The sequence below is a fragment of the Chiloscyllium plagiosum genome, chromosome 23 (assembly GCF_004010195.1).
Source record: "Chiloscyllium plagiosum isolate BGI_BamShark_2017 chromosome 23, ASM401019v2, whole genome shotgun sequence".
NCBI lineage: Eukaryota > Metazoa > Chordata > Chondrichthyes > Orectolobiformes > Hemiscylliidae > Chiloscyllium > Chiloscyllium plagiosum.
Genome location: NC_057732.1, coordinates 19,343,052 through 19,359,037, shown reverse-complemented (window position 1 = coordinate 19,359,037; position 15,986 = coordinate 19,343,052). Strand labels below are relative to the sequence as shown.

The following is a 15,986-nucleotide window of genomic DNA, read 5'->3' as shown; positions in this document are numbered from 1 at the left end:
TTCCCATCGTCCACCCTTTCTAAGCCATGCTTTATCTTGTAAGTTTCTATTAGATCTCCCCTCAATCTTCTGAAATCTAATGAATACAATCCCAGGAACCTCAGCCATTCATCATATGTTAGGCCTACCATTCCAGGGATCATCCATGTGAATCTCCGCTGGACACGCTCCAGTGCCAGTATATCCTTCCTGAGGTGTGGGGCCCAAAACTGGACACAGTATTCTAAATGGGGCCTAACCAGAGCTTTATAAAGTCTTAGTAGCACCTCACCACTTTTACATTGCAACCCTCTTGAAATAAATGACAACATTACATTTGTTTCCATAACCACGGACTCAACCTGCAAATCAACCTTTAGAGAATCTTGTACGAGCACTCCAAGATCCCTTTGTACTTTGGCTTTATGAATTTTCTCACCATTTATAAAATAGTCCTTGCACTGTGGTAGTCCTCTGTTTGGAAAATTAAAATCTCCTATCATTACCATCCTATTATTCTTATAGATAACTGAGAGCTCCTTGCAAATTTGCTTCTCAATTTCTTGTTGATTACTGGGAGGGTCTATAGTACAATCCCTTTAGGGTGATCATCTCTTTCTTCTTGCTCAGTTCATCCAAATATTTTCACTTGGCGTACTCCCCATAATATCCTCCCTCAGTGCAACCATAATATTATCCCGAATCAAAAATGCCATTTCCCCCTCCCTTGTCCTCCTTTCTATCCTTCCTAAAATATCTATACCCTTGAATATTAAGCTGCCAGTCCTGTCCTACCCTGAGCCATGTCTCTGTAAAAGCTATATATATATCCTAGTCCCATGTTCCCAACCATGCCCTGAGTTCAACTGCCTTACCTGTCAGACCTCTTGCATTGAAATAAATGCAGTCTAATTTGTCAGTCCTATATTGGTTTTTGCTTTGCTCCTGCCTGTCTTGATGGTTTGACTTGCACCTTTTCCCAATAGCACCAGCCTCAGACTGATCTCCCTTCTCACTGTCATTCTGGGTGTTCCTGTCCAGATTCTTCCAAACCCCACCGGCCAAATCTTAACGAGCAGTTGTAGCAAATTTCCCTGCCAGTATGTAAATCCCCTTCCAAAAGAGGGTCACTTCTACCCCAGAAGAGATTCAAATGATCCAAAAACATGTATTCTTCTTCCCTGCTGTCACTATCATGTGGCATCAGTAGCAATGCCAATATTACTACCCTCAAGGCCCTATTTTTTAATTTCCTGTCTAATTTCCTGTTTTGACTCCTCAGAACCTCGTCCTTTTCTCTTCCCACGTAATTGGTTTTAATATGTACAGTGACCTCCTGCTGGTTACTCTTCCCTTTTAGAATATTCTGCACCCTCTCTGAGACCTGCTTAACCCTAGTATGCGGGAGGCAATACACCATTTTGATATTTCATTGCAGGCCACAGAAACGTCTGTATCCCCTTCTGACGAGAGAGTCCCCAATTGCTTGGAACCTGACATAGCCCTGGTTAGAGTAGAGCAAGTCTCAGTTCCAGAAAGACAAACAGGAGGCTGGAAGAATACAGCAAGCCAGGCAGCATCAGGAGGTGGAGCAGTCAATGTTTCGGGTATTAATCCTTCCTCAGTATCGGAAACTTGGCTGTCAGTGCTACATTTCCCTGAGAGTCCATTTCTCCCTACACTTTCCAAGCAGCATAATTATTTGAGATGGGAATAGCACAAGAGATTCCTGCACTACCTGCCCACTTCTCCTACCTTTCCCAGGGGTAAATCCATCTATGAGGCTGTCTCTACGGTATTTCAATCTTCCTGAAACTGCTGTCCATAACACCCACTTTTGTAAGGTCCTCATTTCCAATAACTGCCGCTCCACCATATCCATGTAGTGCGAAAGGATTTGCAACCAAACATACTTCCTACAGACATAATTGTCAGTAACATTGAAATCTTACCTAATTTCCCACATCACCGTCTTTGCACCTTAACAATCTGCAAAATAGCACAGACTCACTGCTCCAGGATAAATTGATAGGTATGTTTTATATTTTTTGAAAGAAGTTTAATCTAGAGACAGCTCTCAATAAAATATTTTTAAAATAACAAAAAAAAAGCACCCTGCTCACTATTGTAGATTTGTAAAAAAAATCTTTTTAAAACATTTCAGCTGCTCAGAGCTGGGGAACAGCACAGTTGCTAAGATTTCTCCAAGGTCAGCTGTGAATTTCACTGTTTATTTTTCTTAGACTGAAATCCATTATCTGCACAGGCAGTCAGCCCTGAAAATTGACTGCTTGGTCAATCAGCTATGCAGGTTCACTGCTTCTTTATTCACCTCCCATTTGGTACCTGCTCTCCTCCACACTTTTAAAGTATTGTTGTTTTGATTTTTTTCCATAGTTTCAAAACAATGCATATTTTATTCTAAGCCATATGCAAAATTGGAGTAAAATTAGAATAGCCCTTGATAAAATCTCTGTGCATGTGGGTCTTGTAGTTGTCTCTCACTGATTGAGCTAAATTGTCCAATGTTTCCTCCTCCACATTTTCTTCAGTCAAGAATTTGTGCAGGTGGTCTAAACCAGGTCATTGATGCAGCAATTTCACTGCCCACAACTGCATTTATAAGTATACACTGGCTGATTCTATTTTTAGTTTTTATTAATGTTCTTTCCAATTATCAAGATATGAAGCTTAAGCCACTCGACTAATTAAAATATTTCGGAGGTACCAAGCAGAGTTGTTGCTAATTTAACAAGTTCCAAATACTGATTTGAATAGATTCAATTGTTTGGACTTTATTTTAACTGAACGTTTCTCAACTGGTGACTTGTGAGAATTGCCTTTCATTATTTTTCACTGTAAAGCAAATCAAATTAGAATCATATAATTAGAATGATAGCGGAGATAAAACAGGGAGTTCAACAACTTCAGAACATGGACACTCCCTGTTTGGGTTACATTCGCACGTGCGCACACAAACCCACTGTCTTCTTTGGTTTTGCTGAGAAGAAATAAGCAATCTGTTTTCAACCAATCACACTTGCCATCAGTACTCACTTTGTCTTTCACCCTCCCCCTCTATTTCACTCACTCCTCTCCCCCTTTGTTAACAGCATTAATAATATCATTTTCCAGTCCTTATTCAGTTCCAAAAGAGAGTCATATTGGACTTGAATCATTTACTTTGTTTCTCCATCATAACAGTGGAGTATCTCAAACACTTTGCTTTTCTTTCAGATCTCTTGCATCCACAGTTTTTGCTTTTGTATTATTGAGGTATTTTAGCCCATTTGAGGAGTGCACTTTTTAAACAGAAACAGTTTAGGAGAATGAGCCTCTCATACATTGAAAGTATCACTTTGCTTCAGTAAACTTCATAAACTGCAATTGCATTGTTAACACACATTCAGCTGCATGTCCACTCACACTGCAATGGTCAAAAGGTTTAACTAGTATTTTGAATGCCAGTAAGAGGTTCTGGGGATTGTTCTAAGCTTTACAACAGAACACTTTTTTTTGACAGGTGTCGGTGATGATCTTCAATTTGTTTGGTATTAATTGTGCGATTGACGTGAAGGGTGAGGATACAGCAGTGTGTCTCCAAGTAAACCAAGTCATACCAAAGCAACTCGGAAATGTTAATATTCGGCAGTACCTTAGCAACCGTAGCATGGGTATGTATCCAATTTTCTTTCCAATTTTAAACCTTAAACATAATTTGCATTCCTGTTTCAGGAAATGTTACTGAATTAAAGATTTAATAATTGAAAATGCTTAAAGGTAATGAAATAATAACCTACAAAAAGAGTGCAATATGTCAGTAAATTTGGATGAAGTTTGAATTTTTTACTTTGCAGTACCCTCATACTCATATCTTGAATGCTATAATAATTTAGCTCAAATTTAGATTGATATACTAGAATTTTTCTATATAATTAAGAGCTTATTCAATAAAAACATTGTTGTGGAAATACTTAGCAGTTCTGGAGAAGAGTCCGATTTGGCTCGAAATGGTAACTGTTTCTTTCCTCACAGGTGCTGCCAGAAATGTTGAACATTTCCAGCACTTGCAGTTTTTGTTTCAGATTTCCGAGCTAAGGTAATTTGAAAAACTATTTGCAAGGGCATTGAAAATAGGGTAAGCGTCTCATTTGACCTCTGGAACACAGCACTCATCAAAAGGAATAATGCTTTCTATAGTTACCTAAAATGTGTAGTTTGGTGTTTGTTGGTTGGCAAAAACGTGGTGAGTCGAAGGGCCTCTTTCTATGCTGGATGACTTTGGCTGTAAAGCACTTTGAGATGTTAGAGTCAATGTAGTAGTTTTAAAGTGTAGTCATTGTTGTAATGTAGAAAAGCATTAAACATGTTTAATCCATGGCACAAAGTCTGGCTCCAATTAACAATTTCACTTAGAGAAGCTATAGTAATAGCTGGTGTACAAAATACTGTACCATAACTGAGAGTTAGGAATATTAGCATAACAAGAAGAACTTAATCAATTGTATACTGTACTTATCTGGAAATGATACCGACTTTGCCTGAAAATGTAAGCATTGTAGAATTATATTGACCTATATCTGTACTGTAAATTAATTCAGCCCAACAAATCCATGCCAGTGTTTATGATCCTCGCAGTTGTCATCTACCTTACCACATTTCACCAAACCAACCTATCCTTGAATTCCTTTTTCCCCTTATGTACTTATCTGGCTATTCCTTGATTGCATTTATATTTACTAACTGGCAAAAATTGGTACATTGTATATTGTAACCACATTGGAATAAAGTGCATTTCTGAATCTTTCTGATTTTGAGTTAGAGCACAGAATTCAGAATTGTAGACTAAAACTCCTTTTGTAAGTTTCATTTCAGTTCATTAGAACTCAATTTAGAGTTCAAGAATTAAACAAAAGATAATTCTTCTTTTGCAATGTTGTCATAAAAACTGATTTGGAGATGCTGGTGTTGGACTGGGGTTACAAAGTTAAAAATCACACAACACCAGGTCATAGGTTATGTGCCAACTACCTGATGATGAAGCAGAGCTCTGAAAGCTAGTGCTTCCAATTAAACCTGTTGGGCTATAACCTGGTGTTGTGTGATTTTTAACATCATAAAAATTGACTGTGCTGGCAAGGTCTACCCATAACTTTTATAGTACCCTTGCATATGTGAGCTGAAGAGCTGCCAGTGAGTGGAGGGTGTGCTGCTTATAATATCAGCCTGTCAGTCTACAGTTTGGCAATTAAATTTTTGGATAAGCTGTACAGAATGATTGAAACTTGTAACACCAGACATGGGCAAAGCTGAAGACAATGTAGGCAAACATTTGAGATTCGTCTTTGTCAGACACAACCTCAGGACTGAGGCATTTTGAGCTCAATCTGAGGATAACCCATTTCTAAGGTGTTCCATAAGTCGCCTGCATTACTCGTCACCTGAGAGGAACACTTACTTTCTTAGGTAACTAGTCTTTCAGTGACAGTACTGCAGATATAAAGTTGTTATAGCAGTCATGATTTAACCTCGCCCATATGAGGATTTAGTATGATTGTGATCACACTTGTTAAAAACCAATTCTTGAATGTTGTTGGTAAGGCCAGCGTTTGTTGCCTAGCTCTCATTGCCCTCGAATTCAGGGGCTTGTTTTGCCAATTCAGAGATCAGATTGAAGTCGACCACATTGCCTTGGGTCTGCAATGTTGGTCTTAATCCACCATTTTGTGACAGATGAAGTCTGAATTAATCAGTAAAGTGATCTAATAATAATTGTGGTGTGCTACAATTTTTGCAGTACAAACCTGTAAATTTAAAGGAACAGAGCAACATAATTGTTTAGGCAATATTTGTTGAGCGGATTAATCAAATACAACCATTATCAGATTATAAAAATATAATAGTGCTCTTTGTTCTTTCAGTGTGGATAAACATCACAATAAATGAATTTTTATTTTCTATTTTCATTTGTCTTTTTTACGTGTACATTGATGGATTGAAATTTTACATTTGTACATTTCACTTTTCTTCAAATGTTCCCAGTTTTCAAAATGTACCTCAGTTTTGTCTCTGTGTGATTAATAGTTTTCGAAGTCATAAAAGTGACCAAACAACCTGTTATCATGTGTTATTTCTCCCACTCAGTTAAATAATAAGTTGACAATGATAATCAAGAATAATTTGCATTTTGGATTTCTTAGTAGCTTTAACGTATATTCCAAGAGGATCTTGATATCAATTTACTGTCCTTCTCTGTCAGCATGACTAAACGCTGGAATTTAATTCATAGGGTGCTGAAATGTGTTTTTTATTTAAATAGTAACTTCAGATCTTCACTGCAATATGAAGAAATAAACTTACTTCATGATTTGAATATTCTCTGATCTCCTTTACTTGCTTCTCACATTTTTTAAAGACTTACTTGATTCATTACCTTTTCTGATAGCTGTAGCTTTTTATCTTTTGAACATTTCCCAGGCTGCCATTGATCCTGATAGTTCCCCTCTCCCTCGACCTTTAATTGCATTGAAATCTCCTACGACAGAATATTGGACTAAATAAGCCAAGGGCTAATGGGAAAGAAAATTCATAAGCAAGAAGGGATACAAAACCATATGTTTTTATAAATAAAATCAAGAATGAAGAAATGGAAAAGGAATGGTTTAAGTATAAATGCAAAGCAATTGAGAAAAAAGGTGAAAGGAGTAAAAACAACATTGCGTTTTTAGGAAAGAAGCAACTAACATGAACATAAATGTTGAAGCAAAATGAACATGATAGTCTGATGGAAGGAATAAAGTAAATTCTGAAACATCTTGACATTTCAATTATCTTTCGAAATATATTAGCAAAGGTCCTGGACCCAAGGGACATAATGCACAATTTCATCTAGAAATAGTATTCTGAACTGTCTGATTTGCTTTGATCTTTCAAAAGTGTTGTTTCATTTTCTGATTTGTATATCTTGACAAATAAAAGCAACAAATTGTTGTGGATGGAATGAAGTTGACTTTGAAAATCATTTAGTTGGCTGTTACCATGATAACTCAGCAGTTCTTAACAGTGAAATAAACCAACTTGTGCTCAAAGTAGGCTGGATATAAATTATTAACTTTTGCTTTATTCACCTTTTTCTTTAATCCTTCAAAAATAAACAGCCCCTCTGAAGATTGATGTGATCTATATGGACTTCAGTAAGGCATTCGACAAGGTTCCCCATGGGAGAGTGATTAGCAGGTTAGATCTCATGGAATACAGGGAGAACTAGCCATTTGGATACAGAACTGGCTCAAAGGTAGAAGACAGGGCGGTGGTGGAGGGTTGTTTTTCAGACTGGAGGCCTGTGACCAGTGGAGTGCCACAAGGATCGGTGCTGGGTCCTCTACTTTTTGTCATTTGCATAAATGATTTGGATGCAAGCATAAGAGGTACAGTTAGTAAGTTTGTAGGTGACACCAAATTGGAGGTGTAGTGGACAGCGAAGAGGGTTACCTCAGATTACAACAGGATCTGGACCAGATGGGCCAATGGGCTGAGAAGTGGCAGATGGAGTTTAATTCAAATAAATGCAAGGTGCTGCATTTTGGGAAAGCAAATCTTAGCATGACTTATACACTTAATGGTAAGGTCCTAAAAAGATTTGCAAGGATGTTGCCAGAGTTGGAGGATTTGAGCTACAGGGAGAGGCTGAACAGGCAGGGCCTGTTTTCCCTGGAGCGTCGGAGGCTGAGGGGTGACCTTATAGAGGTTTACAAAATTATGAGGGGCATGGATAGGATAAATAGACAAAGTCTTTTCCCTGGGATTGGGGAGTCCAGAACTAGAGAGCATAGGTTTAGGGTGAGGAAAAGATATAAAAGAGACCTACGGGGCAACGTTTTCACGCAGAGGGTGGTATGTGTATGGAATGAGCTGCCAGAGGAAGTGGTGGAGGCTGGTAGAATTGCAAGATTTAAGAGGCATTTGGATGGGTATATGAATAGGAGGGCTTTGGAGGGATATGGGCCGGGTGCTGGCAGGTGGGACTAGATTGGGTTGAGATATCTGGTCGGCATGGACAGGTTGGACTGAAGGGTCTGTTTCCATGCTGTACATCTCTGACTCTGACTCTGACTCTGACAAGATTGAGCCATAGGGATCTTATTTAATCCACAATAAAAGATGTTAGTGGGGATCTGTTGCTATTTAGTTTCTATCATGTGACATTCAGAAGTCTATCATGTGAAGTCTTTATACATCATAATACAACTGCATCTTTTTTGTTGCAATTGTGATTAGATAGATTTGTTTGATTTCAGAACTTGATTCTAGAATCTCAAAACCTGTTTGATGTATGATGGGTCCAAGACAGACACTTGAATGGAATCTACATATTTATTGTGGTGGTAATTCATTTCAACATACTATAGGAATGGATATTCATTCTTTTTGTACAGTTGGGAGATCAGCTTCAGATAAGGAGAGATACTTTGTAAGTTGTCTTCTGAGATGCAACAAATCTATGTTACCTTTTGAGCGCATCTATTGTCTCCTTTGTGAGTGTATTGAATTGCATAAAATTGCTGTGTTTTATTTGTTTGTCATTGTTAGCAAAATCTGTCCCATGATTTTTCCTGAGCTAAACTGTACAATTCTATAAAATAAATGGATATCAGCAATGAAAAAATAGTACTGTCTGGTTGTGTTTTTTTTTGCTTCCACCCCTGCTCCTCTCTCGCATTGAAATTGGTACAGTATCTTCAAATGTAAGATATATTTGAAACTGTCTTTTGAACCAGCATTTGAAAACTTTTCCCTTCTTGGTTGTTTTTTGCCCATCAGATCAGCCTGATGTACTTCCAATGGCCTGGAACAAAACAGCACTATATAATCATCTTTCTGTTATGGGCAAAAAGAAAAACTGTACATTTTTTAAAGGTGCAGATACTAAGTTGCAGAAGTTGTGGAGGAGCACATGTCAATAGTATGGAGAAAACTGAATCTGCACAGCAGGTCAGGCAGCATTCGGGGAGCAGGAAAATCGACGTTTCGGGCAAAAGCCCTTCATCAGGAAGGGTTTTTGCCCGAAACGTTGATTTTCCTGCTCCTCGTATGCTGCCTGACCTGCTGTGCTTTTCCAACACCACTCTAATCTAGACTCTGGTTTACAGCATCTGCAGTCCTCACTTTTGCCTAGAAAGCTGAATCTTTTGACTCTGGTTTGGAAGCGACAATATGCTGTTGTTCTACTGCTTTGATTCTTATTCAAATAAGATGGAAATATTGACCATGCAACAAAACTACCCTTTCTGTAAATGTACACCAGATTAAACTTAACTGTGCCAAGAGCCAAGCCGAATTTGATGGTAAGTGACCAAATAATCAGTGTCACACCTTGTTGTGCACATGTCCAAGAAACATGTTTTGTTGTTCACCTCGTTCAAAAAGCCAAAGTGCTGAAACCACATCAACCATTTTTCAGTTAGCTATTAAACCAAAAGTCTGGATAACATCAATAATTTTCACTTCATTGGTTCAGCAATGTATCCACATATCCTTCCAGAAACACAAGATCCAATTACTCGTGGATAATTCCTCAACCCATCCTAATGTCCAAGGACTAAAGCCGTACGATTGGTTTTTCACTCACCATAATCAACTTCAATTACTTACTCAATGGACCAATGTATAATTGCAAATTTAAAATATCTTTACGGCAAGGCAATTGCCTGTGGAAAAAATGGCTTGCTTGAAATTTGGTGAAAACCTCAATCCAGGCTTGGTTCAAAAAATGAATATCCTGAAGCCTGGGAGATGGTAAAGCAGGAAGCAATTCAGAATTCAATTTATTTGAAACTAATGATTGTAACATCAATGGGTTTTCACTGTGAGACATCAAGTAAAATGATGCCAATGCTACAGTCTTACCAACATTAGCATTAGAAAAGGAAGACTTTTTTTCACCACTGCAACTACTGCTGAATGATAAGCTGAACCTTGTGTCATACCAATGGATGATAATGCCATTCTGGCAGCTAAGGAAGATGAGTCACAGACAGAAAGATGAATGTCCATATGTTATAATTGCTGAAGCATTCAATAAGTTAGACTCCTTGCATGGCTATTTTCAACAGGTAACCAATACGAATGGCAAAGCATTTGAGGTTGAGACCAGCTATCCAGTCTTGTAGAAAAGGAACCAATGTCAAGTGCAAACCAACTGTCATTAAAATCTATCTTCAAATTAATGAAAATTACCTGTGGTTACCACTATTTGAGACTACATATTGCATTCTACTACTTATCTTTTGATTTTAAAATGTTACTGTGTGCACAATTGGGGTTGTTGATTATAAGCTTTTCTACAAATGAAAATGGATTTATGATTTTGTTATTTTTGTTTTCCTGTAATGAATTGATAAATAAAAATCCATAATATACCAATGATAGGCAACACAACAAATACCTATGTCAAGTTATTTTTATTGTGTACACACTATATGATCCAGCACCACCTTGGATCGTTAACATCAACAGCCTGTAATATGGATAAAGTTTACAGGCTCTGTTACAACACTGCGACAGACAGCTGAACCAAATCATCTTCTCTATCTCTGTATTCACAATACAGTCAAACCAAAACCTTCAAAGATGACCTCAGTGGTTCCTAACCAGAATCTTTGAATAACCAATCCCACACTGTGAATGATCAATTCCAGACACTGCTTTGTAGCTTAAACAAAAGATTTAGCAATTTATGAACAGTGCAATAACTTGAGTAGAGCAAAATTAAACAAAATAATCTCATCGGTCTATGCTATAAACCTAAAAACTTTGTCTTTGATGTGAATAGGACTGAAAACAGTCAAATACAATTAAGAGATATAAAAAGAAAATAACAAAACTGGGCAAATTATTTGTGGTTTTCACGATGTGACATAGATGATGGTTTCTTGATTGACATACTTAGAAAATATTAGGGTCACTTTACAGTTAACTCAGATAAAGTTTGTTTGGTCTGTTTTCCTTTTCAACTAGTTGTTACCCACAATCCAAAAGTTATCTTTAATCCCAATTCACAGTTACAAACAAAAAATGATACACATAATGCAAAATAAACAAGGGCTCTATAACAGGACCCATAAGTGTTGACCTAATCGGGTAGCACTCTGTACCTAGATCTATTATTGATAAATTATGTTCTTATGAAATATTTTAATAAGAAACTAAAAAGCATTCAATGTTTATTTAATTCTCTACCAAGAATATGATGTCATGAATTAATGTAGAAAATAGTACATTTAGTATTTTTGTTGGGGAGGAGGGAGGGGGAAGGGGGTTGGAAGTATCATGATTACAGTGGCTGGACTCGTTCATCATTCTGCATAAGTACTTTGTGTTGAAGACCAGAAGGAAGACAACTGGTGAATCTAGTTAGACTAGCTCCGACTCTCTTGAATCCATAGAATAACTTGACCAATCTGTACTGGACAAGATTATTCAAATTTGCAGATATCTTACAATTTTTCAAAAATTGTTTTTTTTATTTTTGTTATTAGTTTCATTCACTTTCTTTAAGTCTTTTAATATACCATATGTCTTTATTTGGCCAAGAGAATGATAGCTGATCTATTGTTAAAATGTTTACTCATTTTTAAGTTATTTGCCAGGAGCCAACTATCAGTAACCAGGATGTTCCCCCTTTGGAAAAAAATGTTGCATGTTCCGCCTCTCTCCTCTTCGCAAAATAGCTGAGACCAGAAATGTAGCTATTTGGGAAGTAATGACTTGCATCACACTCAGCATGCCTTTATTGGGATCAATTTGTTTCTTTAAATTTAAAAAAAACTTTTTCCTTTGTACATGCAGCAGGGGGCACTAAATGCACATTGAAAGTTCAGTTCTGAATATAGACAACATGATATAGTTAACTTGTCTTTCCATATAATGTGAAATACTTTGGATTATTGGTGAAGGAATGTGCATATGCTTCAAACATTTGGCATTTTAAGTACAAAGATATTTAAATGAATATTTTTGACAGCAGTGTGATAATTAGAATATGTTTTGGCAAAAACGTACAAAGTTGTGCTCTGACTTTATAAATAGTAAGATTTGTTACTAATGAATTATGTTTATATGGAACTTTTTAGTAGGGAACTGACAAATCTTTCAATATTTAAGTGATTATTCAGTTCTCTACCATACTTTATTAAAGTTAAAAATTATTACTTATTGATTTTACAATTTCCGAGAAATCAGATTTGGTTAGATACACTCAATTGTAATGGAATACTATTAGGTCTTTGGTATTTTTGCTCAGCAGTTCCAAAAGTTTGGCTTTTCTGGTCATACTCATTCAAACTAAATTCTTTCAGGTATATTAATTTCAGGCAATCTGCACACTACTATGTTGTTCATGCTTTGCAATTAAGCAATGGGGTGGAAAAAAATCTAAAAATTAAGTGAGTCGAAAATTCAGCTATCAAGTAATATTTCCATTAATGAAACAGATGAATAATAAGCACATGATCTTAAATCTGACTTCAAAAAAAATGAACAGTTCAAGGGATAACTGTTTCTGTTGAAGCGCTTTGTTGGTCAGTAAAATGTGCTTTTTTTCTTTGATTGGCCATTTTTCTTTTGTTGTCAGATCGACACCAATCCTCTGTGACACAGGAGCACAGGAAAGAATTGCCTGAAGTGAGTCTACGGCTGGAGAGTGGTCCAAGTGCTGCTGTCCATTCATCACTTGCAGTCAAGAATGGTTTTTTGCAATGCTCGGTAAAGAACTTCAATTCAGAGTTCCTGATGTCTTCCCTCACAAATCTAGGAACATTTCTGGAAGATGAAGCACCTGCTGACATAATCCCTATGAAGATTGAAATAACTGATACACAAATTAACCTGACGGTAAGACTAATTCTGTTTTCTAAAAAATAATTTTTCCCATAACAGTGAAACATTTAATTGTCACTAAGGGATGTACTGTTTTTTTAAAAACTACCATTGCAGATATAGAGTCTAATGTCTCTTTGCCAGCAATCTATTGATTACAGACCAATATTTTGATAGATTCATGAAAAATAGGAAATATACTGGGATGATCTCTGTAAGATTAGCAAAGACTAATCCTGTCCTACGAAGGTAACCGGGGTAATGAGGATGTTCTTGTGTGTTGCTTACATAGATCGACTGACTAAAATTGTTGGATTTTGTTGTAGAAATAACAATTTGGCCAGCAGGACAAACAACAACGTTGATGGCTGCATATGTAGTTAACTAGCAATCCGGAAGTTGCTTTCCAAGAAGCCTGGCTCTTCTCAAAGTTGCACAACATTTGGCTATCCATTTACCATTCAAGTAAATTTAATGTCATGACATTGCTAAGTTTAGCTTGGTGATAGGAAGTAAACACACCAGAAAAAGCTGGGGGTTGTCATTTCAGTGTCCAGCACACTTCCAACAACTAAGTCATTATTTAGTTCCAAATAACCCCTCTAGCACTGGAAATAATTTTTATAAATGTGGACTGTCAGATTTAAATTATTGTTGTAAACTTCTTAAAATACTCTTTTTCTGTCTCACTGGCAGTCCCTTGTTTCTTTCCTTCTCTATATGGCATTTTCAGTACCTGATTGGTGTTGAATTAAATATTTGATGTGTCATTCTTAATTCAGATTCTGTGTATCAAATCCAGTTATGGTAATACACTGTTCAGAGGTCTTAGATGTCCTACTGTAGACACCTTGTTGCTTTAGTGTTCTCATTTGCAATTCAGTTCCACTGCAAAAGTCCAAAGAAAGTCTGAGCAAGCATATATGTAATAAGTGGCTCATGAGAAGACAATGTGCACCACCTCTCACAAAAAGCACCACCAGCACTTCATGTGTCCATTCCTGCATACAAACACACACACACACCTTGATGTTGATGCCCAGCCTGGATCATGTTACAGGCTTGTGATCTTTTAGCGCAACTGAAAATGCTACATACAATAGTGCTTTTAGCAAGTATAGTAGCTGGAAAATGGGAGGAAAGAACCAAAGAGCAAGGTCTGTCGTACAGACATTCTAAAGGGCAACAGTAGAATCTTTGCCAACATGTGTTGTCCAAAAAAAATGGATGAGCGACTATGATCTAGAATTATTGAAATTAGAGTTGTGACTGTAATTTGCAAACTGCTTACAGTTGAGATGACATTCTTCGAGTTTTACATATTAGAAGAACATAAAAGGTCTGACGAGGACTATGGATAGAGAAGCAAAAAGACAAGCAAATGAAGCACAGCATTATGATTATGGAATGACCAGCAGTGTTCAGAAAGAGATTACCTAGTCTGTATTAGGTCTGTCCCTGTGGTTGTATTGTGAATAATGGGCTTGTTTGATTTCAAGGAAGATAAAAAAGCACATGTAGTATTTTAGTTCTTTACATGGGAAAGGAAGGGGTTTTGAGGCAGTTGAAGAGTGGCCAGTGGTATCACAGAGAAGATAGTGTTTTTTGAATTCTGGGAGAGGCGAGGGCCGCATATTTGGTGGTAGCAACATGCTGAACAGGAGGAAAATCATGATGGATACTGACTGACGTCCTGAGTATTCCAGGATTTTCTGACTTTATTTTACACTTCCATAATCTACAGTATTTATTTTTTGTTTTAATATATGGTTATTGCATTTTTGTGTCTCATCCAATGGCTTGTATTTGGTGGGTTTGTCTGTAAAAAAGAAATCATTGCAAAGTCTCTCTCTCTTTCTCTCTCTCTCTTTCTCTCTCTCTTTCTCTCTCTCTCTCTCTCTCTCTCTTCTCTCTCTCACCCATACAATACATGCCCATTTTCAGGAAAGGTTGTTCTACTGACATGGGGAACAAGACCCTGATTGAGATCAGTGAACTAGACATAAATCAAAGGTTCAAGCTCTGCTGTACTTGGGTCTATTTAGTTTAGAGCTGGTGACTGTATTAAGCTATCAGGAGAACTCAGCCTCATGCCTTCTTTCTACAGAAGTTATGATGATGATTTAGGATCAATCCAAGTTTCTTTTCAGTTGAAATAACTAATCATAATTGACTAGCATATTTGGGAGATTATAATGCAACACATGGTATGGATTTCTGGTATTGTAAGTGGTACTAATTACCTTTTTCCAGAACCCTGAATCTAGAGTGATGCAGTATAAATAGGTGATGTACAGGATTATATTCTGTTTATAGCTCAGAACCATGCACAGTATAATGTAAGCAGAATTTAAAGCCCCCATCCAGTGCTTGGAATGTGTGTCGCTTGCACACTTTGACATCCTGCTTGTGCTGATCTATTTTATGGGGAGCCATTATTATGCCAAGTGAGCTACCTGCCTTTGGACCTATTTCAGAGTATTAAGTGGCTAAATAATCGTCCTATTGCCACCGTTATTTTACCCACGACTGTGGACGTCTGTATTATGTAGCTATCCCAACAGTTTAAACTGAATAGATTTGTGACAGGCAAGGATGGATCCTGTTTTGGATTCCCCTGAGCTGAAACCCAGCTTCCTTACTAGTGCCTACCTGCCAGCCAGCCAAGACATTTCAATACCCTGGTTTTACCTGAAATCTGAACTCCATTAGCTCCTATTCTTCAGGGATTCCCTGTAGTCTCAGCAGTGGCCATTGCTTGAACCTGACACTGATAGAGCTGCTGGACATTCAGCTCTTTAAGGAGAAAGTGAGGTCTGCAGATGCTGGAGATCAAAGTTGAAACTTTATTGCTGGAACAGCACAGCAGGTCAGGCAGCATCCAGGGAACAGGAGATTCGACGTTTCGGGCACAGGCCCGAAGAAGGGCCTGTGCCCGAAACGTCGAATCTCCTGTTCCCTGGATGCTGCCTGACCTGCTGTGCTGTTCCAGCAATAAAGTTTCAACATTCAGCTCTTTAAGGCAACAGTCCTGAGTGAGGGTGCAAGTCTAATTTCCAGCCAATTAGGACAGTGTGAAATGGCTGTTAGGGCAGAGTTGGCAGGGCAGGAAATGCTACCATCCAAAAAGA

The 15,986-nt window shown here is 37.5% G+C and overlaps 1 protein-coding gene across 3 annotated transcripts in view; it reads left to right on the top strand.

Moving 5' to 3' along the window:
- uhrf1bp1l (UHRF1 binding protein 1-like) overlaps positions 1-15,986 on the top strand; it is a 147,638-nt gene that overhangs the window by 116,087 nt on the left and 15,565 nt on the right. For 2 of the 3 annotated variants that reach the window (XM_043713651.1, XM_043713653.1), the window contains 2 exons: positions 3,503-3,653; positions 12,611-12,870. In XM_043713651.1, the coding sequence (XP_043569586.1) occupies positions 3,503-3,653; positions 12,611-12,870 (411 nt within the window). Of the gene's footprint in view, positions 1-3,502; positions 3,654-4,014; positions 5,940-12,610; positions 12,871-15,986 lie in introns of those variants that run through there. The other variant, XM_043713654.1, reaches the window with a different exon arrangement.